The 24,806-nt window shown below is 31.7% G+C and overlaps 1 protein-coding gene across 5 annotated transcripts in view; it reads right to left on the bottom strand.

The window, feature by feature from the left end:
- The window catches only part of LOC118195463 (uncharacterized), a 189,133-nt gene that overhangs the window by 29,551 nt on the left and 134,776 nt on the right, over positions 1-24,806 (bottom strand). For all 5 annotated transcript variants that reach the window (XM_085807143.1, XM_085807147.1, XM_085807144.1 and 2 more), the window contains 8 exons: positions 22,551-22,631; positions 19,799-19,959; positions 19,344-19,527; positions 17,107-17,550; positions 14,806-14,932; positions 13,229-13,390; positions 10,583-11,892; positions 9,964-10,419 (listed from right to left, as the gene is read on the bottom strand). In XM_085807143.1, the coding sequence (XP_085663269.1) occupies positions 9,964-10,419; positions 10,583-11,892; positions 13,229-13,390; positions 14,806-14,932; positions 17,107-17,550; positions 19,344-19,527; positions 19,799-19,959; positions 22,551-22,631 (2,925 nt within the window). The remainder of the gene's footprint in view (positions 1-9,963; positions 10,420-10,582; positions 11,893-13,228; positions 13,391-14,805; positions 14,933-17,106; positions 17,551-19,343; positions 19,528-19,798; positions 19,960-22,550; positions 22,632-24,806) is intronic.

Genomic DNA, 24,806 nt, shown 5'->3' with positions numbered 1-24,806 from the left:
TTGGCAAATGAAATAATAAAAATGAATTAAGAATATAGGAAAGTTGATTTTCAATTACAGAAAAGACAAATAAATATCAAATTTAACAGATGATTAAAAGCACCAATAAAGATTTATTTTTAATTGAAGGGCTTCATAGGAAAAAAAAATGCCCTATGTTTACCTATTTTAAATTTTTATACAATGAGGCAACTTTTGACATCTTTTATTATACTAATTCAGACTCATGGTTTCTTTTGATGTAAAATCATTATTCACCAATGTCCCAGTGGAGGGTGCATTAAGATGTCTAGAAACCAGACTTCGTGAATTTCATTTCTCTTGCATCGAAATTGATGAGCTAATTTCTCTCACTCAACTCTGTTTGAAACAAACACATTTTGTTTTCCAAAATAAATATTACAAGCAAACTGAGGGATTAGCCATGGGAAGCCCCCTCAGTCCCATCCTGGCTGATATCTACATGCATTATTATGAATCAAAATTGTTTGAAACTTTAAACTTCCCGGCATGGTTCCGCTACGTAGACGATACTTTTACTCTGTTTGAAGGTAATAAAGATGATTTAAATAAAGTTCTTTCAACAATGAATTCTATTGATCCTGCTATTCAGTTCACTTTTGAACTTGAGACTTGCAATTCTCTTCCGTTTCTCGACATTCTGGTCACACGTAACACATCCAACTTCAGTACTACGGTTTACCGTAAACCTTCATCGATTTGCCTTCCACCACACTTTAAATCATGTCATCAGACTAAACAAAAGTTAGCTTCATTTTATTCCTATGTTTTCCGTGCTCTTCAAGTTTGCTCCTCCAAACTAGCCCTTGATGAAGAACTAAATTATTTAAAAGCAATAGCTATTGACAGGGGCTTTCCACCCAACATTATTAATCAAGCAGTTAAAAAATTCTCATCTCAACACACTAAAAGGCACACTCTTGTTTTAGGAGATTATAAAAATTCTGTTGTCATTCCCTTCTTTCCATCAATTAGCTATAAAGTTGCACATATTTTGCAGAAATTTAACTTTCGGGTTGTTTATTCTCCCATCAATAAAATTCCGAGTTCCAGACTCAAGGACCCCATTCCGGATATGAATTCCTGGGGTATTTATAGGATTCCTTGCCAGTGTGGTTTAATTTACATTGGCCAAACTAAGAAAGCCTTAAAATTTCGCGTCAAGGAACATGAGGCATATGTTAGAAAAAAGGAAACACAGAAGTCTTCTGTTGCTCAACATTGTTGGTCCGAAAACCACACTTTCAGTTTTTCTGCTGCCAAAATTATTCAAAAAACATCTTCCATTGGAGAACTGGATTTTCTAGAGGCATTTCACATTCATAAAAATCTTTCTGTCCTAGTTAACGATCCTAATTCCAATCCAAATTTGCCTTCGGCCTTTAAAGAAATTATGTTTTAGTTCTGGTTTTACCAACAGATGGCGCCACTTGCTTATTCTTGTTCAGGCTTTCTTATCTTATCTAATCATTATTTCCTATCTGGTTCATTTGCGGTTTTGCAGCTGAAGATGGTGGTTCGGTAAAACCATCGAAACTAGTCCTGTGAAAATTTGGTAAATATAATGCTGATTTTTGTTGTTTGACTTTCTGAATTAGTATTTATTCGGCGTGTTATTGTGTCTTAATCTTTTATTATATTTAAGATCTTCCATCACAAACAATATGCTCCCATTCCCTCAAGATATAATCTTTAACTGATTATACTTGGATTTCATTAAAAAATAATGTTCGTAAACATGCTGATATACTTTCAAAAAGCTTCTCATCCTAAAGCAAAAGGAGAAATCTTCAAATGTCTTGCTTAATCATTGTTCAATCAATAGATAAGTTATATCCCTTGTTTTAAAAACAGCTTAGAAATGTTGATGACATATCAGTCAAACCAACATTAACATGTGACTTATGCAACTATTTTAACATAGAATTGAATACTATTTTTAACTTTATCTGCAAATATAGCTAAATGACTTATTGTAAGAGGGCTTGTCACAGTTTCATTTATATATTACTTTCCTTTAAAATCACTAGAAATGAAATAGCCTTTCATGACTTTTCTCCAATAATTAACTGTATTCATGCAGTTCCACATCCATTTAAGCAAACACTTGAATAATTCTAACTGAAAATAAATTACAATTAAAATTGTGCAAAAAGAGATTTTCAAACATTACTTTCTCTTGAAAATTTACAATTGGCATATAGGACTTTTCTGCTGAGTCTTCCATTTTCGATACAGAAAATAACAGAAATACTTTTAAATAATGAACTAGGTTAAATAATTTATTATTATGCATAAAATAACCTAAGTTTAATTTATTAACTCTCACACATTGAAGTGAATTAACAATTAGCAATGAAATGATTAACAGTCAATTTAGCTTAAGGACATTTATTTTTAATGGACAATAGTTGCACCTGTATTTTATGAAAAGCAATCAGCCCTGAAGATTGATACACTCTCTTATGAAAAAGAAATAGCATTACATTTAGCATTATACAGAAAACGAATAAACACACCATTGCATCAAGTAATCAACAAGTGCTCTTTCCTACAATTGTCATATTTCATATGCATCATTCATAAGGATGAGGAGAAATAAATCTTCTCTGAATACATATGTACTCTAGTTATACTCTCTTGTACTTAATTCGACATTAATGCTCGTAAATTCTTTTACGATTTATAATTGATTAAACAGTTTATTTTAAAAAATTAGGCAATGATGAACAGAACTAATAGCCTTTTTATCAAAGAAAAAGAAAGGTAAAGACACCCATATTATGAAAGCAGCTTCTCCCTGTCTTATTTGTTGCATTCCCAAGGAGGAAAGAGGTATACTAAGCAGAACAATGAGAAGTAAGCGTGGGCATTTTTTTTGGGGGGGGGGGTAAGCTGGAGAAAATTAAGTAAATAAAAATAATAATTAAAAAAAAAATACAGTAGAGTTATCAGAAGGTTAAATTTAATCATTAAAATATAAATAAGAATTTTCAGATTAAATTATTAAAATATCAAAAACAGTCTAATTTGGAAACTATACTTTTTATCTACACAGGTATACCGTATTCTGTTTTATTATAATACTGCAAATTATCTCACGGCTGTAAACTATTTTTAATTTACATTTGGTTTACATATTTATACTTTTTGACATATTTCTTATTGAGATATTTGCATTATCAAACACTAGTAACAGGTGTTAAGTTTTTAAGCAAGAGAAAGAAATGGAACGTGAAAACTTCTAAAATACCAGATTTGTTCACAACATCAATAAATCAATAAATAGAATATTAATTATGTTCAGAAACAGCTTCCAATTGATTATTAGCTTATTCATGCTTCTTTCTGAGCAAATGCAATAAACTTGTAGGTGATGATACATCCCAACATGTTATACAAGTAGTATTTTATGGATACCAGATAAACAGTACACTGTGTATTTAAACATTAGATATAAATGTAACTAAAAATAAAATTTCAAGAGGAATGTAAAGTATCTAAACATGAACACTAGCAATTATTATGATTAACCCTAATTAAATGCTGGTTATAATTAACTCATTAAAGTTTGCACTGGGACATCTCATCTGTATATTTTGCATTTGTATGCATTTCATCTGTATATTTTGTCTTTGTATGCATTTCAAATTATTTGGATAGTATGGCCACTGAAGACAATGAACATCAGCTAACACTTTAAAATGGAAACTTTAAGGGGGGAAAAAAAGTCAGACTTATTTGCAGAAACACATTAATAGAGGATTTGTATGGGAAATAGTATTCGTCATCATATCGGTAGATTGTGTTAAAGATTAAATGCATCGTTTGATTAAAGTGACCACATTTTCATTGAGATAAGCGGGAGAAATCGAATGAAATGAGAATTATAATTTAGTTATGAAAGCAGACCAAGATTCATATACTTGTCTAAATGTACAAAAATATATTTATTATTAACTATTAGTAACTAAAAAAATATCTGTAAAAAACAACAATTTGAATATTATGTTTTTTAATTAATTTAATATTTATTTTAAAAAATTATAATCTTCTTTCACAGTTATATTTTTTTGTCTGAGTGAATACTTTGCAATAAATTCGGATCATTTATTAAAATGTAGCGAAATTTCTCACATGAATTGGTCAAATTATATTTTAGGCTTAGTACAGATTTTAAAGTTTTAATGTTCAACTGTGGGGTTTTTTTTTTTTTTTTTTTTTTTTTCAATTGTCCATATTTTATTGATACTAGAAAAAACACATTCTGTTGCAGCAATTGTTCCTGGAAGGGAGAGCGTGTGTTCTACAATTTTCAAAATATTTTCATAAGGAATATTATTCTGTTTAAAATGAAGGTATAACTCCATCCATTTTTTTTTTTTTTTTTTTTTTTGTGTGTGTGTGTGTGTTTGTGTGTGTGTGTTTCCACATTTGCAGACAACCAACATTTAGTTTTTTCATCAGTAACGTATCTTTTTACCAATGACACCTCATAAAAAAAAAATCATTTTCAATAATACTATTTTTCGCAAAATGGTTACTAATATATTAAAAAGATTTTTCCACATATTCCCATAAAATCTCCTTTTTTTAATATCACCCAATGAAAGTTTTTAATATCCTCGAATTGAACTGTCCGTTCTTCAAGGTATTCCAAGCAACTATTATAAAAATTCCTGACTTCTTTCAGAAAATCAGGTCGTTTAAAATGGCACCTTGTTCTTCCAACCTGTGATGTCCTTTCAAATAACTAAAGAAACGTAATTGTTATCAATTCGTTCTCGCAATTTTGTGTTTAAATTATTGATTTCATTTGACACATCCGTAATTGAAATTTTGTCCCTTCAATAATTTTCACAGCATTGTGAAATAATGTAGCTTTTTTGTGGATGAACTGAAGATAAATTTGTGATGTCTTATTTTCAAAAAACAGCTGCAATATTCTTGAACATTTATCTTGTAATAAAAAGTATGATTTTAATGGTTCGTATATTTTAAAAATATTTTCTACAGCTGGTAGAGCTAGCCATCGTGTTTTGCTGCAATCAATAATTCTTTCCTATTCGATTTCTGTGCTTTCCCAAAAATCCTTCAAATTTTCGACACGCACAGTATATAAAAATACGAATAAATTTTTGAAATAATATTTTCATCATCCACTGGAAGTAAGTCAGATGCTGTTTGAATAGTATTGTGTAGAATGTGCGTTGCACAAGCTACTCCAATAATTTTTTGGTTCAAACGTTCGTTAAGTTTCGTAAAAAAGTTATTGATGCCTCTTCTAGCTTTTCCACCAAAATTTGCGTTACTGTCAACAATAAAATTATTGCTTTTATTGTTCAAATTATTCTTTTTTAAAATAGTACTTATTGAATCAAAAATTATTTATGAAGTTTCGCCTGGCAGCCGCCCAGACGGTATAGTGGTTAGAGGAGTCTGAGTGCGATACCGAAGGGCCTGGGTTCGAATCCCGGAGAGGAAACGGTTGTAACTATCTGTTCCTTCATAAGAGGCAATGATGGCCCACCTATTAGGTGTCTCCATAATAAAAAGACCACCACATCTGGCCTTAGTATAGATTAATGGACTCTCTTACAAAACTGTAACAGTTCACAATCTGCCAATGGAAAAAAAAGTTTCACCGGCATTGAAACAAAGTCTCACATTCTAATTTTAATTCCTGTTTCTGGATCAAAAAGTCTGACAATTGTGGAAAATAATTTTAAATCTTTGTGGTTGGAAGCATCATAATATGTGACAATAATAATAATAATAATAATAATAATAATAATGTGCATTTATCTAATTCTTTCTGCAATTATGAAAACGAATATGGTGAAAAAACATTACAAATGGTTGTTTGGTTTTTGTCCTTGCACGTGCAATTTTTTTGTCGTGCAATGTTTTGATCATTTGCGACGTACAATCAATTGATCTGAAACTTTGACTGTGGTTTATGGTGTGGAAAGCAAATAGCCCTTCAGCTAATGCTAGCTGTTCCTCCGTTAACAATACATATTCCTTGACGAGACGTAACGACAATGATCGAACACCAGCGAGTAAATCTAATTCGTTACATCGCCTAATTTAGTTTACTCTGCATGCATTTTATGTGCTTTTTTATTTCTTTATATTCACTGTAATAATTAATAAATAATAGGTAATATATTTTTAAGTACATTTAAAATAAGAAATGCAGTTGTTTTCTAAAAAGCGGGACATTTTTAAAAATCGGCGAGACGCGGGACAGTCCTCCAAAAAGCGGGACTGTCCCGCCGAAATCGGAACGCGTGGTCACTTTACGTTTGATGCATTTCGAGAATGTGCATATAGATAACTCTATATCTTAGTAAAGTGTAAATGAATTATTCACAAAACATTATTTTGGTTTCCACACTTTTCTTCGTGCCATTGTTATTAGGAATGAAAAATAACAATTTTTTCCCTTGCTTGAATTATTGTTAAAACGTCCTTCAAAGGGAATGATACGTCACGCAATATAGTTGCATAAAAAGAATGATCTAAGAAGCACTTAAAGCATGGCCCAAGCAATACATTTTTTTTCTCATTTAAGTTCTTATTAACCCTAAATATTATATGAAGTCTACTAATTTTTATTTTTATATGGAAGAGAAACACGACAAAGTATAATGTAAAATTATTGCCCCCCTACAAACTCATAGATTGGGGTAGATTTCAAATTTTCGATTTCGTAGCGGTCTTGTTTCTTCAAGGGTGAGAGGAATTCTGCCAACCATTTTTTGGTCTTGAAGAAAAAGGATCCATGTCAGTTTGCTGCCCTGAAAATTGATTACAGACATTGTCCCTGAGCATGCGATGCATACTTAAAAATTTAAAACTGGGGGAAAAGGATACTTCTAACTCATTCATACCGTAAAATCCTTATTAGTTGCAGTTAATTTATAGTTATGCAGTGAATCGTCGATTTTCGCTCCTCAAAATCAAAATGGAAGGTGCTGCGCGCTACGCTGCCCTGTTTCTTTCTGCCCATCCCCCTACAATAAGAGGCCAGTGCATGCTAACGAACCGCATCATCTGATAAAACACGGGTAAAGGGGTCTTCTCCCGTCCCTCTCCCAATGTTCAAGAGTGGGGGACTTGCATACTGTCGAGTTATAACTACAAGGAAAGAATATGTATTATTTACCTGAATTTAACCCAATTTAATATTATTTCTTAGTACACTACACAGTAAAGCTCATACTGCAGGGAATGTCCAAAACCCACGTTGTGATATCCAACTGAGAATAGTCTAATATGGGGGTATGGTCCCTCTCATAGCTAGACAGGTGGTACAGCGTGATGGCATACTGGACAGGTGGCAGTTGAGGTGTCCCTGTGCTAATCAATCCCGCTTCTACAACAAGGCAGTTTTCTACTCGGGATTGATTCTCAGAGGAGGATGGCGAGGTGAAATTGTCCTTCCAAGACTGCCCCAGACATGCTATATAGGGTTACGGTCCGAGAGCTAGTTAGCTAATCCATGCTACGAATATCCTCACTTTCCACATAATCGTCAACTAGCTGAGCCTTATGTGCATGAGCGTTGTCGCCCATTAACAGGAACTCAGGACCACCTGCACCCTTGCAAAGTCGAAAACAGGGCTCTAAGATATCGTCTCTATATCTCCTAGCAGTCAGAGAGCCTTTGTCAAACACATGCCGTCCAATATAATGTCTGCCAAAACCATTACAGCTCCACCACTGTAATGATCCTCTTCTTTGATGAGGGAGGGATGGTATCATTTTCCAGGCTCGCTCCAGATAGTCTGGATGAATCTGGATTCCTCTGTGAAAAGCATGGTAGTCCACTGAAGTCTTGTCCAAGATGCATATTATCTGCACCATGCAAAACATGCTGTCTTGTGCAGTGCAAAAAGCAGAACGCAAACGCCAGCTCTTCTGGCACATAGCCCTATCTCGTGAAGCCTTCGAACAACTATAGAAAATTCGGATTCTAGTGACAGCATATAACTCACTGTGAGCTGTGAAGCAGTCCTGTGTCATCAAGCTGAAATTGCCAAATACTTAAATCGTCGTTATGGATCTCGGCCGACCTTGTCCTGATCTTGATACGGATCCTGTATCCTGAAACTCTTTCCACAAATTGCGGAAGACAGTTGGTGCTACACTGAGCTCTGTATTCACCTGCGCTTTTTATGAATGGGCTGACCCCCCCCCCAAAGTCTACCGACAATTTTCCATCTCATTTTGCCATCCATACGTTTGTGGCTATTCATTTTAATGATGCGTTATAAAATTTACACAACTCTTGTGAGAAACAAGGTGAATATCGTGAAAGTACGAACAGACAAATCGCCGAAAATCCTTCATGCACTTTTACCTCCTGCATAATCAAAGCTCCACAGACATGCACGTGTTCGCTTATGTATTCGACTCTGAATCTTGTATAATTCTTCAGCAGCATAATTAGTACACTCAGTTCAATACTTTTCGTAAAAATAGACATAGTTTACAAATTCTCTTAATTTTGCATGCAAATGTACGTAATGCAATTTTGAATTTTTAAAATTAATTATTACTATTTTTTTTTTCTTTGATTTTGTTCTTTTCAGCTTCTTGACAAAGGCAGAATAAATGCTTAGACTTTGTATGAAGTAATTTAGTAACTTCATTGCGCTATTAGATCTATTTTAAGACACCAGAAATCTCGGTTTTATATTAAGCTTACAGCTTTCCACACGTGCGCGATCTATCTAGAAGAGATCTTATTTTAAATCAGCCCATAAAAATACTTGTAAAGCTTTATAAAGCTTCAAAAATAAAAGTGTTTTAAATCAACTGATAAGTTTTAAAAAATTTATCGAAAAGCAAAAGATGCCAATTATAAAATTACATAAAATTGCTTGATCTAAATGAGAAAAGAAAAATAAACAGAGCTGTCCGTAGATATTTCCTATTATTCAAAATGATTTATACAAAAATTGTTCAAAATGGAATGTGGAAGGTCTTGTTTTTATAATAAGCTAGAATGTGTGAGCTTTCTAAATAAGGAGGAATTTTCTTCCTCAAATCTAATTTTCCTAAACTTTTGAAAAGTGGACCCTAAATTCTAACAATTTTAGCTAATTCAAAAATGTTGTTAAGATATCAAGATCCATCTTTCCAAACCGACGAGTTTTAAACTTTTATCTTGTGGATTTCATTTTTATACAGTATGGAATATTCAAGAGACAAATAATGCAGCCACCTTTAAAATCTATACACTCTATTATATTTTAATATAATTTTTAACAAACTTGGTTTTAAGCAGCATGCCCTTTGCGGAAATTCAGAATACACCCTTGAAATCAATATAATTTGATTTAGAATCTAGATCAATCTAAATTTTTTGGGTTAATTTTACATAAAAGTCAGCAACTGAAACTCATAATTTGGTACCAATCACAGTGTGTATAGTTAACAGCAGAATACACATTTTAAACATTTTTGGAGTTATTTTTTTTTATTTACCTTTGAAGAAATTTTATCTGTTTGATTTTAGGCATGTTCAAACTTTTGGAATTATTTTCTGATTTATCTTTATCTAGATTTTATCTGCATGATTGGATCTTCTGCATTTTGGATTAAATTTTTAGGAGAAAAAGTTACTTGGTCCTACTTTCATTAAAATTACATTATGATTTCCTGAATTTACTTTTTCAAGAACTTTCAGCTACTCTCCTTACTTCCTTATTCACATTTACAAAACAAGAAGATTACCTTTTATAAATATACCAAAAAGTATGCCTATAACAAAACAAAAAATATAATATTTCAAATAATGCATCCCATTATTTGCATAATTTACATAGTCAGTGCTAACTGGCATGAAACTTTATATAAATATAACATTATTAATTACATTCACCTGCACTTTTAAATTTCATCACAGCATTTGATAAAAAATAAAGGTACCTCAAAAGGGTCTTCCTCTTGTTCTAACTGGTGCATAAGTCTCTGTTCAATTTCATCAATAACATCCAATGACGTTATTTGGTCTATACTCTCATCCAGTTCTCTACAATAGTCATCATCTTCAGATCCTTTGATAACATATTTACATTCATCATCCTTATCTGGGCTATAATTTAAAGCTTCATTCAATAACTCATTTTCAAAATATTCTGAATTATTTGATTGGATCTGGTCAGACAGAGGTACTTCATTTATATCATTCTGAGTCCAAGAGTTTTCAGGATTTGTTACATTTTCTGCATTTTGGTCCATTTGCACTTCTAAAATATTCATCTGCTCAGTTGAATCTTCACCATTTGACTCATCATTTGGAAGGGGAGAAAAATTTGATGGAGCAGTCTCGATAACAGTTTCTGTGTCAGGTGTTTCTGATGATGTAGTTGTACTGGCTGATATCTAAAAATGGATAAGCTATTAACTATATTTCATATAATAAACAGATATAAATTGGAAAATGTTTTAACTTCAGTTCAAAACTTAATTCATTTACTTAATGCATTAAAAAATGTTAACATATAAGAAAGAAATAGATCTCTATGATTTACATAACTTTACTTACCACATCATCTTCATCAATTTTCTCTAATGGTAAGCACAATGGTGAACTCATATTTTCTGTACCATCTGAGTTACCTAAAATAGCTGTGTTTCTGTTTTCTTCATATAGCTGATCAGTTGTTTCGCTGCTATCACACTCTGCAGTATTACATACATCATAACAGGCACTTGAATACAATAAATCATCATCCAGTTGTGAATCTCCCACAGCAAAATGACATGGAGTATCAGCACAGTCAACTATTTCAGATTCCAAAATCGTTATCTCTTTCACTGAATTTTGTGAATCACTTGTGAATGGTATATTCAAAATTTCCAAATTATGCTCGTTTTTTACAGATGGCTCTGAAATAACACCAGTTATTAAGTTTGATTGCTCATACAATGACTCAGAAGCAAAATATGTCACATCAGAGTTACCATAAGACAAATCACCAAAACCCTCATAAGTAAGATTATTTTCAGGAACGGGAGCTGAATTAATATTACATTCTTTATTTTCAGCCACAGAAATATTTTCAGTTACTTTTTCAGGAACTTCGCTTTCACAAAAATTAAAATTATGACTTGGAAGAATCTGAATTTTGCCATCAGAATTAAAATGTACAGAATCCTGAGTTATAATTTTATTTCTATCTTCAAAGCTAGAAACAGCAGCAAATGTTTGTTCATTCTGTAATATGGCATCATGTTTCCCATTTTTATTCAGAATATTACTATTAATTTCAGTTTCTAATTTTGAACTTATTACAAAACTTTCATTTATATTTTCATTCGAGGGAAATTCCTGAAATGAGGTATGATCACATCCTTTAAATGATTCAAATCCATGATTTTCTTGTATATGCAAACTATTGTTTGTAGATGATGAATTATTCTCTTCACTAGTCACTTCACTTTTAAGCTGTTCATTGAGAAATGCCCTATGTTTTAGTTTCGGTTTTACAGGAATTGGTGGAGGTCGACCTTTCTTCGCAATACCATTTTCTTGAATGAAAGGTTGGGTTTGTGTTAAGTCAGCAGAAAGACGTTTTTCAGAAGAATTTTCAGTTTGCAAACTATTAGCTGTCTGAGTTACACACGATGATCTACGGTTTATAATAACGGAGTTTTCAGTTTTTCCATTTTCAAAAGCTGATCTTCTTCTTAAAACTAGTGACTCACGTTTGATTTCATCAGGTTTTGCAGAAACTGCCTTTGGATCTTCGACAGAAGTGTGCTTATTATTAGCAGTGCTAAACAAAGCAAGCTTTTCTGCAAATGATGAAACTTTGGTTGAATGTTTGGTCTTCATTTCACTACTTTGGTTAACTGAAAAGGAAAAAACTTTGCTTTTTTAGGACAGAAAAACAAAAACAGTATAGTCTCAAAATTACATCTAAATATATTAGTTTCAAAAATATATAATAGAAAGTGAAATTTTGAAAAATGTCTCATTAAAATAATTAATTAATAAACAATAATTATTAAAAAATTAAATACAGTCATAATCCGGACTCGTCGGGACTTCGGCGATTCCGGATTATCGGTTTTTCCGGATTATAGATCATCAGTGTAAATCTGGTAAGATGGCATGCAGAAATTATAAAATTAAAAATATGAAACCGTAATTTATGAAAATTTATGAAAAAGCAATTATGATCTAAAGGGTATGAAAATTTACAAAAAATAAAGCTTTATATTTATTTTTTTACTTTATTACACATTTCTTTCAAGGCGCGCATGCGTAAAGCATACATTACGCATAGTCGAAATTAGAAAACAGAAAACTATTTGATGTGTATTCGTGATATTTATAATGACGAGGAATTTCATTTAAATCATATCAAAGACGGAGTACATTGAGATGAAATACTACATTTAGTAAGGAATTATAAGCCCAATAAAATAAAAACATCTGCCCTGAAGATAAGGATAGTGCTGACAGATCCGCGCTGTGTCGTCCCCCCCCCCACAGAGCAGCGTGAAATTGATAAACAGATTTCGGAATGGTTAGAGAAACAAAGGATATGCCTTTATCCATTTTTTGCAGCAATTCCACTTTTTGTTTGATGGACATTGGAACATGCTTTCGCTTTGTAGATCCTTTGGTAGCTCCAGAATCGGAAATTCTTTTTGACATAATCGAAAGTTCAAGCTTACTTTTATAATATTGCTCTAACAGTCTGCAAAAAATAATAAGCCGGATCCAATTAGAAGGTTAAGGAACAACGCAATCTGCAACATTAACTGAAATAGATAATTAGATAATTTTAGCTTAGCTTATACCGTCCGTTATACATTAAACGCGCACATGTAAACGTATTATGCGCATGCGTAGACGCATATGCGCGTGCGTGAAGGTATTATGCGTTGACGCATCCGCAGAAAGTTTGTAGCTTTGAGGTCCGGATTATAGATCATTTCGGATTATGGACGCCCGGATTAAAGACTTTTGACTATAATATAAAATCTCATTAAAATAATTAATAAACAATAACCAAGAGCTGAAAACATGAAAGGAACTAAATCATGATTCAAATCATATAATCTGCTTACAATATTTAATTGCTCATAAAATCATTCCCCAAAAATATTAAAACTAGACATTAATACAAGATGTAACTGTTTAGTTTTTCATATTGCCTTGAATGATAAAGGTGAATACCTTTTTTAGTTGGTCTGCATATGACTACATCAAGAATTCCTGTGTATATAGCTTGTTTGATAGAAAAAATAAGAGAAGCATGGCTATAACCAGCAGTAAGTTCTCCATTTAGTAATATTATTTTATCTCCCTCTTTTAGGCCAGTAACATCAGCAGGACCACCTAAAAATAAGGTTATAAAATTTATCAAGAGTTTTTTAACAGTCACTTATGTGCATATATTATTCATTACAGATTCAGTCTCATTTTAGATTGTAATGGAGTTATTTGTTAAAAAAATGATAATGTTTTAAAAGCGGTAAAAACATTTCTTGGAGAAAGTACATATATTGCATTTCTTCAATAGTTAGCTACAAAAGAAGGGGGTATAATTTTTTTACTTACAATATTTTGCAAACTTGTTGTTTTATTAAAACAAAAAAATTAGGAAGTTTAGTTGCCTAGAATGCAGTGTCTTTGTGGAAGAGTTTTTGAAGAACCAGCTTGAATTTATTTTACTAGTGAAGGAAAGCCAAAAAAGTACCCACGAAAGCTGCATAATCTGTTGTTGGAAATCAAACCGAGGGCGAAAGAACCAGTACCATTTCATGGCTTTAGCCTTTAGACAACTGGTGAGCTTTGGTACATAATTAATAAACTAAAAAAGATTCTTTACCATAAAATTATCAAATATATCACTAATCTATCACTAATACACTATGAAATGTATTCTAAGATCGAAAAACTAGAAATAAATTTTTAAAATCTAAATAGCAATAAAAAAATAGCTCAAAAACCAATCTGAAAGATTTAAATGCAAAAAATTTGAAAGGTGAATAATGATGAAGAAATGAATATGTTGCAACAATTCAGATGTATTCGAACAAGATTTAAGTAAACTGCAAATAGTATTTATAAAAAACTGCAGAATAGTAATTACTAAAACAAATGCACACACAGCTGTTTCTCAGAGAAAACTTTTTAATCCCATCAATTCATATAATACTCCAAACCTGTACTTGCATCATTTTTAAGTTTTTGCTCACATTAAGTCAGATAAACCCTTAGTCAAAATTTTAACTTTTTGTAATAAATTATGCGAATGTGTAACTATTAATTTTAAGACAAAATGCTTTAGTACACATTTCAAGAGAATACCAGCACTCACTTCTCTAAATTAGACTGTAACCTAATCATGCTGCAGAATTCAAGGCATAAGTGATGCCAAATGCTGTCTTTTGAAAAATGAAATTGTTATTTGATTTGATGTGATCTAACTATAATCATTCTTTTCTTCACTTACTAAAAATAAAGCGAAAAAGAAAAAAAATTGATCAGAAAATATAAACCTCAATCAGTCTAGTGAAAATATAAAATTACTAATTTCTATACATCTCTACATAAAAAATAAAATGCTTGCATAAAAGTTAAATTGAGAGAATTTCTAATAAATGAGAATTTCTAATAAATAAACATCACTTATGTAAATGGCAGGGGAAGGAGGCAATTATTATAACAACTTTTTCATTACATTTCCCAGAATATTTAGCTGGAAAAGTATATTTTATTTGCTATATTAAAACTGCACATAAGTTTACCTTTAGTCACATGGTCAAGGTATGGAGGACAAGCTTGATCTTTTCCACCTTTTAATGTAAAACCAAATCCTTTGTTATCTCCTTGTTTTATACAAATTTTAAATGAAAATTCTTCTTCATCAGCATTCTAAACAGAAAATATTAATCAGGAAATTTCAGGAAAGGAATAAAATGTAAGTAAAATACTAACTAAAATCAAAACATTTACAATAAAAACTTACAAACAATAACAGCAAACATGGAAAATGAATCAGGATTTTCTAAAAATGCATGAAGGTAAAAGGAATAGATTATTATTTTTTTAAAAAACTAACGTAGCTTGAATAAGAAGCTTCAGAACTTGATATTACAACATTATTCAGAACCACATAACAAAGGTAATTGAGTATTGTTCTTTAATCCTTTTAGCTAAATGCTAAAAAAATATTGCATGACGAAAATTTCTCCTGGTACTGCTACTCAATTTCATTTTGAAGAAATGCCACAGCTCATCTCATTTGGGGTTTTGGGGCGCTTCTGCTGGAAGTGAAATTCCTGACAAAAATTGATAATTGTAACAGCCAGTGAGTTCTGAGTGAATTTAACTATTGATTATTACTGATATTCATTTGGTGTTGCATTACAATCAAGAATGTGTTTTTACTAATGAACATTTAATATTTAATAAGCCTTTTTCAGAGCTTCAAAAATCAACTCTGCTTTCACACGGAATCAAATTGAAGGTCTTCAAGGTATTAGCTGGGTGTGATCACTGCTGGCAAGTGATGGGGGACATGGGCACTGTGCCTCTACCATACTGGTTAATCAGTACAGCCCCAGATGTCAAGAGGGGAGCCACACTGGCACCTCGCTGAATTAGTATGCATTGATTATATATATAAATACAGTGTCTTATATGTCATTCAAAATACATATTACATGATTTCCTATGGTGACCTTGATAACAAATTATAATTACACTGACAAATTATTGTTACATTCAATAATACTTTGACAATATATGACTTGATTAAAATATAATTTGAACAGTCACTATGTGACTTGATTAAAATATGCATGGAAATATGAACACTATATATTCAGATGCATGTGATATAACAATGATTATATATATTACATATATATGCAATAGCTACTTAATATATAATATCATGCAGTGCAGGATTAGCACACAAAGAATACAGTACTCATTGCAAAATGTTATGATCATAGTGATTTGGCTTGGATATATCACTGCCTACAAAGACAGAGGGGAGAAATGCTTTTAATTCCTTAAAATACATTGAGATTCTTGAGTCTTGACAGTAAAATATTGGTTAAAACTGTGACCAAGTAAATACTAAATAAATTCTTTTACGGCTTACTTCAGTAGTTTCCAAAGTGTGAATTAGGACTCTGCCATGGGTAAGAATAAACTTTTTCATGAACTACAGAAAGTCTGAAGTCCTCTTTGTCTTTGGATAACTATATAATAGTTATCCATTCTTAATTATTAGTTCAAAAATTTCAGTTAATTATTTATAGTTACATGTCATATTTAGAGTTACGATTTTAAGGTCCTTCTAAAAAGATCTCAAAGCTCATAGCCCCTAGGACTTTGAAAATTTGCTGGTGAATAGCACATGACTCACACTGGTGTACAAATGTAGTAGCGACATAAAATTCTACCGTATACCACTAGAATCGTGGTTTGAAGTAAAAATCCTGAAGTTTTAAGATCTAGGAATCTGAAATTTTGCATACGACTCATGATCCACCTCAGTATAGCAAGTTTTGATATAAAATAATTATTTCTATGAATTTTCAACAATTGGAATCATGTGCTTTGCATCTTTTACTGAAATTTTGGGCTTTTATCAGGTATTATGCCATAGAGTATATATTTATTAGTTTGTAGAGACATTAGGTTAATTGGAAAAGCCGGAGAGCTGAAAAATTAGCAACGCTTTCGCCGGGAATCGAACCACGGACTTCTGGAATACCGGCTCAGTGTGCAGAACCACTGTACTATGAAGGCTCACTAGGAAGGTAGGACAAATACCTTATAAGTTTATTAATACATTATTTTCTTCATGAAAATTTGTTTCTCTCCTTATATGTGTGAAAATGTATGCATGCGGAACATGATGGTAAGGAATTTGGAAACATTGATCTACATGTTAAGTAATGAAGTGGAAGACATTATTTTTATAACACATCTTTTTTATAAATGATAATGCTATTTTTTTCTAAATTTCCCATTGAAATCCCTATTATTTTATAAGAATTAATAAAAACTGATAATGCTAATAAATATCACACCTTAATATTTGTTTCTTGTATCAATATAGTTTTACACTTTTCGGTTTCCAGGGCTTCTGACAAATCATTGTTTATTTTGTAGTTGCCTTTTTCTAAGTCATTGCAGCCATCTTGACTCAAATCAGATGCACTATCTACAAGATCAGTCCGATTGTTACCATCACATAAGCTGTTGAGTTCAGAATCTATGTTGACAGAATGTCGACAGTAGGAATTGTCCTCCTCCGATGAAACAGTTTCTGTATCACCAGCATGCCCTTCAATATCTGAAGGTTCTGCAGAGGAAATATTATCAGCAATAGACAAATCTCTTTTAGAAAGGCAATGTTGAAAAAGTTCATTTTGTGAAAGTGATTGATTATTGTCAAGGACATTGTTCAAAAGCTCCTTCTTCAACCAAGAGTGTGGTTTTGCAGGAACTTTGGGAGGATTTTTATCAGAAACCTGGAAACAAACACAGCTCATATTACTACCACTTTACAAAAGTAATTACAGATTAACAAACAGTAAAACTTGAGTAATTTTAGTTTTCTTAAAATTAAGTATAAAGGAATAAAACTGAGCTGGCCTAGATATAAATGGAATTAAAGTTTTTTTTTTTTTTTTTTTTTTTTTTTTTTCCCAGAAATAATATGAGATCCCTAATAGTGCCTCAAACTTAGATAAGGCTAAGTTGGTCTGCATTCCCTACTCTTGCTAATTTAAAAAAAGTTTGCCAAAGAAAGACACTTAAATCCTTTAACAGCTGTTATCAAAAACACTTGTCTTAAGGTGTTATTTTCTGATAAAGATAGCTTCCAGTTACTGGATTAGTTTTCAATTCTAATTACTTTTAAGGTAGTTTTCAATTTACTTGTATATTTAAGTAGTTTAATAAATTCATTTGGTTACATAAATTAAATCAACATTCAAAACATGAACAACACATTTCAAAACAGAAAAAAAATGTTTTCATTTATGTTACTATTGTTTTTTATAGGAGTCAATGGGAAACAGAAGATTAACAACTGTACACTAATGTATTTTTACGATTTAACGATTTATTTTTAATGGATGATTTTATAGTATTTATGTATTATAGTTGTGCCCAATTAAATTGATAACTATTGTGAACAAAAAGAGTCCGAAACATCATCTACTATCACTATTGTTATCCCACAAAATTATAATTTTTTTTTACATTACCACTAAAATTTCACTTGATACTGAAAGTTTATGACTGTAATATTCTCACTGCTCTGCAGAAAACAAATTTAAACTTTTTTTCTGACAAGATCCGTTAAATCCACAACTCAGTTAATTGGGTGGTTGAAACATTTTTTCTTCTCCTTGCTGTAAAACATGAATTTCACTATATAACCCTTTATTACAAAGACTACTGTAATTATTTTAAACTTCCCGAGCTAGTTATGAATAAAAATTGAGTAATACAGAAAATATTTTGCCCACAAATGCAAAAGAATGCAATCAATATCTAAGATATATAAAGCAAAGGTATGTGGCGGCCTCGATAGCCATTCAGCACTTGCATCATGGAACAGGTCCAAAGTGCATTTTTACTCTGTGGTATGATGTTTGGTTTTTATGCAGCAGGGCTTGCGTTCGACCTTTAAAGTCATTTATCACCTTCAGGATAATGAGACAGTAAATGGTACTGCAATTCTCATCTGTACTAATAGATGGTATTACAAGACAGAGGCAGCTAAGTTAGTTAATGCCGAGGTCAGCTACAAGTGTAATTAATTATGTATTATATTATGAAAAACAGACTTTGCAACAAGCTTAATGGATTTCATGTTTTTAAAAATGGAACTTTTAACAGAATTATTTCCTAAAATGGAACTTAATTATTAGACATACATTAAGCTGAAGATATAAAAATATGAAAAATGACTGAAATCGTAAAATAGCATATTCATGTAAACTATTTCCAGTGTTATATTTTATCCTGTATTTATTGTTCATTTACTCTCACTGTTTTGTTTTAATAATGATTGTAAACAAGGTCTAATGAATGTCTGCTGTGTGAAAATTTTACATCTGAACTTACATATGAATGCTGTGTGTGAATATGTGTATAAGCTTAATTATGAATTACTTAATAAATTAGTAAACATAGCATGCGTGATTAAGAAATGCTTATATTTTAGGAGTATGATCATATATCACATTTTAAAAATGAAATGATAAAGGTGAATGAAGTTTTTAATAACTATTTAAAAAACCCAGATATTTACTTTTTCTGACTTCTGTATATCACTATCAACACTTTCTGCTTCGGATGTCATCCCTTCGCTAGTGTCAGATCGCAGAATAGAATTTTGGCAATCAATTGTTTCATCTGGCTCTGGTGTGCCACCTAATCCACTATCATCACCTTGCCCAATGTAAAAATCTAAATTATAATTACGAGATGAGGACCTAAATAAGAAAAAGCAATTTAGCACATATTTTTCAAGTTAAACAGAGGGTAAAGTACTTAAAAATTTCTAGTTCTAACAAAGTTTTTTTTAATTGTTTGTGTTCTTAAATTATAGTGGAAAGCGAGAAAACTTATGAAAAAAACCCGTAAAAAATAATTTTAATATTCTTATAATACTCAGGTCTCATTGTAAGCTGCAGTTTATTAAGAATAAGTTTCTGCAGTTAATTAAAATAAATTACATATTTCACAATATAATTTTAAAAATACCTTTTTTCAACAATTTCTGAGAACTTCTTGATTTTTTTCTGCTGCAAAAGCAATTGCTCTTGTCTTAGCTGTTCCTCAGCTTCTATCTGTCGCATTTCTTCAGCTCGCTGAATAACTTTTTCTGAAATCTTTCGCCTTCGTGATTTCCAGTTGTCCAAGTTCTGAAAAGCAAAATAAGTTAATATGCATGGGAAACATATACAGTACAAAATCTGATATCTGAACGTCCTCCGGAATGGTCTAAAATACGGATCTTAAAGCCACCAACAAAAATTTTTTTAGGATTTTTTTTTAATGCTTTAAGCATACGCATTTGATTGTTTTCCCCGTAAGAAAGCATGTGGAGAATTCCGATTCTTAATTTCACTTCGGCACTAAATAAAATACCTCGTTATTAAGGTTAACCAAATTTAAAAATCGCCATGGTATAAGGCAATTAAGAATTTCAGGTGAAAATTTTATGCTGAACTATTTGCAAATAAATTCATTGAACTCCTTAATATTTAAAAGTTATCTCCAGAACAAATTTACAACGCTGATGAAACTGGTCTTTTCTGGCAATAATGTACCGCAAAATACCTTGGCAACTTTTATAGAAAGGCTCGAACTCGTGTCAAAGATCCCAAAGCGAGACTAACAATTTTAGCATGCGCAAATGCTGCAGGAATGCACAAGTGTAAACTTTTCTTAATCGGAAAAAATACAGGACCTCAAGTATTTAAACGAGTAAAGAGTTTCCCGTTATATATCGTGCAAATAATAGAACATGAATGACACAAGTATTAATAAATGGTTGGTTTGAAAATCATTTTATACCCGAGGCTCGGCAGAATTCGGTTTGTTTACGTAGGCCCCGGTCGGCAAAAATTGGTTGATGACTCAAAAATTGCATAATTGTAGACAACTCTTTGGCTCATATTTCACTTAAAATTTTAGGGAAAGATAATGTATCCGTATTATACTTTCCACCAAACTGTACGTCCAATCATTCAGCCTATGGATATCGGAATAGGGCGCGCACTAAAAATGCAAATATAAAACTGAATTTTTAAAACCCATGTTAAACTTCTTGAATAATAGTACGACTATTCAAGAATTTTTTTTATTATTTTAGTGAAAATCTGCTTTGTGAAGCATCGCAAGATCGTGGGAGGATCGTCTCCATATACTTTAAAAAACTGCTTAGCATAATTTATGGCTAGCATTTCATCTTGAGGATAAAAAAGATGATAGCTGCGAATGTGAAGGTTTTCGGATAACGCAAACCAAAGGTTAAAATTTCCAATTAATGGATTTTTTAATGAAATATAGAGAAGCGGTAGTAAATGAAGATGATATAACAGAAGTTTTTCATTGCGATAATAATGCTCCAATTATAAATCAATTAACGGACGGCGAAATGTGTGGTACGGTTCTAGATCCAGGAAATACTGCTGAAAGTGACAGTGAGGTTATTTGGAAACGGAAGAATTTCGATTGACGAGTTAGTCGGAGTTCTTGATACAACAACTACAGGACAGCGGAACTTCGTAACTGAACAAGAAATTATGTCTATCTATAGAATTGAAGAGAAAGTATAAGCACCAAAAACGAAGTAAATTAAACCAATTTACATTTATAGAAATGTTTAATAAAGTAAATAAATAAATATTAAGTTTCTTTTTTTGTAAATTTTGATACCCTTTAGATCATAAATGCTTTATTATTTCATAAATCACAATTTCATATATTTAATTTTATAATTTCTACGTGCCATCTTACTAGATTTAAACTGATGATCTAATATTGGAAAAATCCCAAATCCGGAGTCGCCGAAGCCCCAACGAGTCCGGATCTCGGACTTTGTACTGTATATGGAGTACTGCAGGTACACCTCGCAGGGGGGGAAGAGGAAGGGACAGTTCTGTATCTCCTGTTCTACTGAGCCGATTGACGAAATTTAACTTGTATTTTCATGTCTCGAAAGCGCGACTTTGGATATATCCTACATAGCAATTTATACATAGCAATTTTACATATACATAGCAATTTTTCTAACATAGCTATTTTGACATAAAATCGGACTTTTTTTTAAAAAATAACATACCTATTTTTTTCCATATTTCGATTCTACGACTCAAATTACGGCAGTGCTAAGTTTTCGTAACAATTGAGAAAGCAGTTTTAAAAAAATTAGCTCCCAAAATTTTAGCTCCTCATTGTAAATTGAGTATGGTATATATTTATTATTATCGCCTTTTTTTTATTAAACTTACTGATTTTTTTCTTTCACATTTCGAAATTACGATTCAATCCAAATAAAATTCGCAATTATTTAAATTCGTATTTTTTAGTAATTTTCCGAAAAAAAAATTTTGAATTGTCAGCTATAAAATGCTTGCCATTATCTTGAAGTCGAAGTACTTCTAGCCATACCTGCAAAAAATAAGAATTTTTTATTTAAAATTTCCGAAGACATACGTGAATTTATATAATGGCGCGTTTTACAATTTCGCATATTTGTCATAAGCGATACTAACGCCAAATATGGTTTACGCACTTTATTAAAATTATTTCTGAGAATGAACGATGCACCTTTTATTCCGCTCGTGCACAGTGAAAGGGAAAGGAAAATTGGTTACCATAAATTAAGAATTTCGCCAAGTAAATTATTCTTGGAGTCTACGATGTGTACATTACAGACAAAAATGCAGTATAATATTAGCTAATAATCCACGGAAAAACTACCGAACAAAGCTACAAAAACACATACCGATTGCCATTCTTCTTCTCCTTCTTTGAGAGCTTCCCTTGTTATTTTAACTTCTTTGGTTAATTTTATTTGTTGTTCAGCCTAAAAAACAAAAATAATATTGAAAAGAATTACGGTAGAAACAAACACACACACAAAGATATATACATATATTCATTAAGTTCAAATTTAATCTAAACAGGCAAAAGAAAAACAACAGAATAGTCAATAAAGCATTTTGAGCAAATGAATGGTACTGCAAACAGAATTTTCGAAAAATAAAATTAAAAATGGAGTCAATAGAATTCTTGCAAAAGAAAATATAGTGGTTATTATCTTATTATCCTCAGACGCTTCCGTTGTCAAGAGGAGGATAAGCCATTTTATGATAATACACATTTCCCTGGCAGATTTATTCTGCTTCTGTACGCATAAAATTATCCTAGGCACTGAATTAATAATATAACTAATAAGTACATCTGAAAATTAAAAACTTCTCCCCTATAAAAGAATTCTTGCCCAAATATAAAAAATACAGTACTTCTTAAATTTTAATCTATTATACTTCGGTAATAAATTAAAATTCGCGTCATATACACAATGGTAAGAAATAATTAAAACTGTGAAAACACAGCCAAAGCTATAATTACTTGCATTTCGTTGAACTTCTGGTAAAACAAAGAACCGTTTTAATCTGGAATTTTGAGAGGGGACGGAGGAATGTGTAGTGGGGGGAATCTGACTTTTGATCAAGTAATGAAAAATGAATATTAAGTAAGAAAGGTTAAAAAGGAAACAATCTTCACACTAATCGGCAGACAACAGAGACTTATAGAAAAGAAACATTGTCAATTTTTTAGTCTAAGAAAGAACAGAGATATCATATAAATTTTACAAAAACTATTCTATTTACATTTATACACTATGAAATTTCTTCTCACACATCCGTACCATCCCTCCTAAAATAAAGGTTTAAAATTGTCTTCATATCGTTAGATAAAATTTCACAGGCCGTAGACCACTCCAGCTTTTTTTAACTGTAAATTAATGAAAATCCACTGTTCAAATCATTTACCTTACTGACAGAGGGGGAACGGTAGCTTAAACACATGGACAGACGCAAGAACTTTGCTAGTCGTAATGCAATAATTTTTTTCCCGGTGTTTTTTGAGCCTCTGGAAACCTGTGCTGCATGAAGCCGATGATGGTCAAAATTATTTGCAAACAGAGGGAATTAACGTGCAACAGTGCGCTCAAACAATAAGTTCTTTGCAGATGCCACTCACAGAGAAACAAGTGCTCTGAGTTATGCTAAAAACTTTTATGAAAACCATAACATTTTAATGGGACTTCCCAGATGACTAACGAGTAAACAAATTTTTGGCGACGGAAGTAAAGATGCATCCTTGTCAAAGAACGTCTATGTCTATGTCAATACATATTCTTTGGCCTTGTGCTTCGAAAAAGAGTTGAAAGGAAAGGAAAGTGGTTTTCTTCATTAGATAAGGTAACTGTAGAAATTGATGAGAGGTTCCAGCAACTACGGAATTCTTGCTTTCTTATGTCAGCCAAACTACTGGACGCTGATGACCAGAACTTCAGTATAGAAGCACGTATTTCATGACACTGACAAAAAAGAATTCAAGCTCGAATGCGTGCGGCTACGGACTTTTGCTGCTGAGACAGGCAATAAAAATGAATTACTGAATTCAGGCCCACATGATTTATTAAAATTTATTATGCAACGTAAGCTGGAAATTACCTTGTAAGATATAATTATATTGCTATGAATTTTCCTCACAACTGCCATAAGCAGTGCCAGCTGTGCTTCTCTAACCTGAATTTAATCAATTTTTACCATCGACAGCTTTTGAATAATATTTATTATAATTTTCTACTAGCAATAATTAAATAATAATAATAATGTTTTTAGATAATAATTTATGAAAATTAGAATTCACAGTATGTTTCCGCAACTAAATTTTGTTTCCTAGTATGTAAGAATTTAAAATTTTGGAGAAAGAAAATCTCTTTGCAGCTTAACATTTTCCTCGCTCTAGAAAATTTCATCTTTATAATAATATCATATTTTGTAAGCAGGCAGGAAATTTGGCACCAGCCCCGGGCGGCCGAAACCTATGCTACATCATTGGTACGATCCTAAAGTTGTATTTCATCTTACGAAGCCTTTCAAAATAAAAGCAGAGGATTTTGTACAAAATATTTTAGCATAACGAATATGAATATAAAACTTAAATTTTCATACAGTTCTCCTAA

The sequence above is a fragment of the Stegodyphus dumicola genome, chromosome X1 (assembly GCF_044657685.1).
Source record: "Stegodyphus dumicola isolate Sdum_Otavi_A_Nest chromosome X1, ASM4465768v1".
In the NCBI taxonomy this organism is placed as follows: Eukaryota; Metazoa; Arthropoda; class Arachnida; order Araneae; family Eresidae; genus Stegodyphus; species Stegodyphus dumicola.
This window is presented reverse-complemented; position numbering and strand designations above follow the sequence as displayed.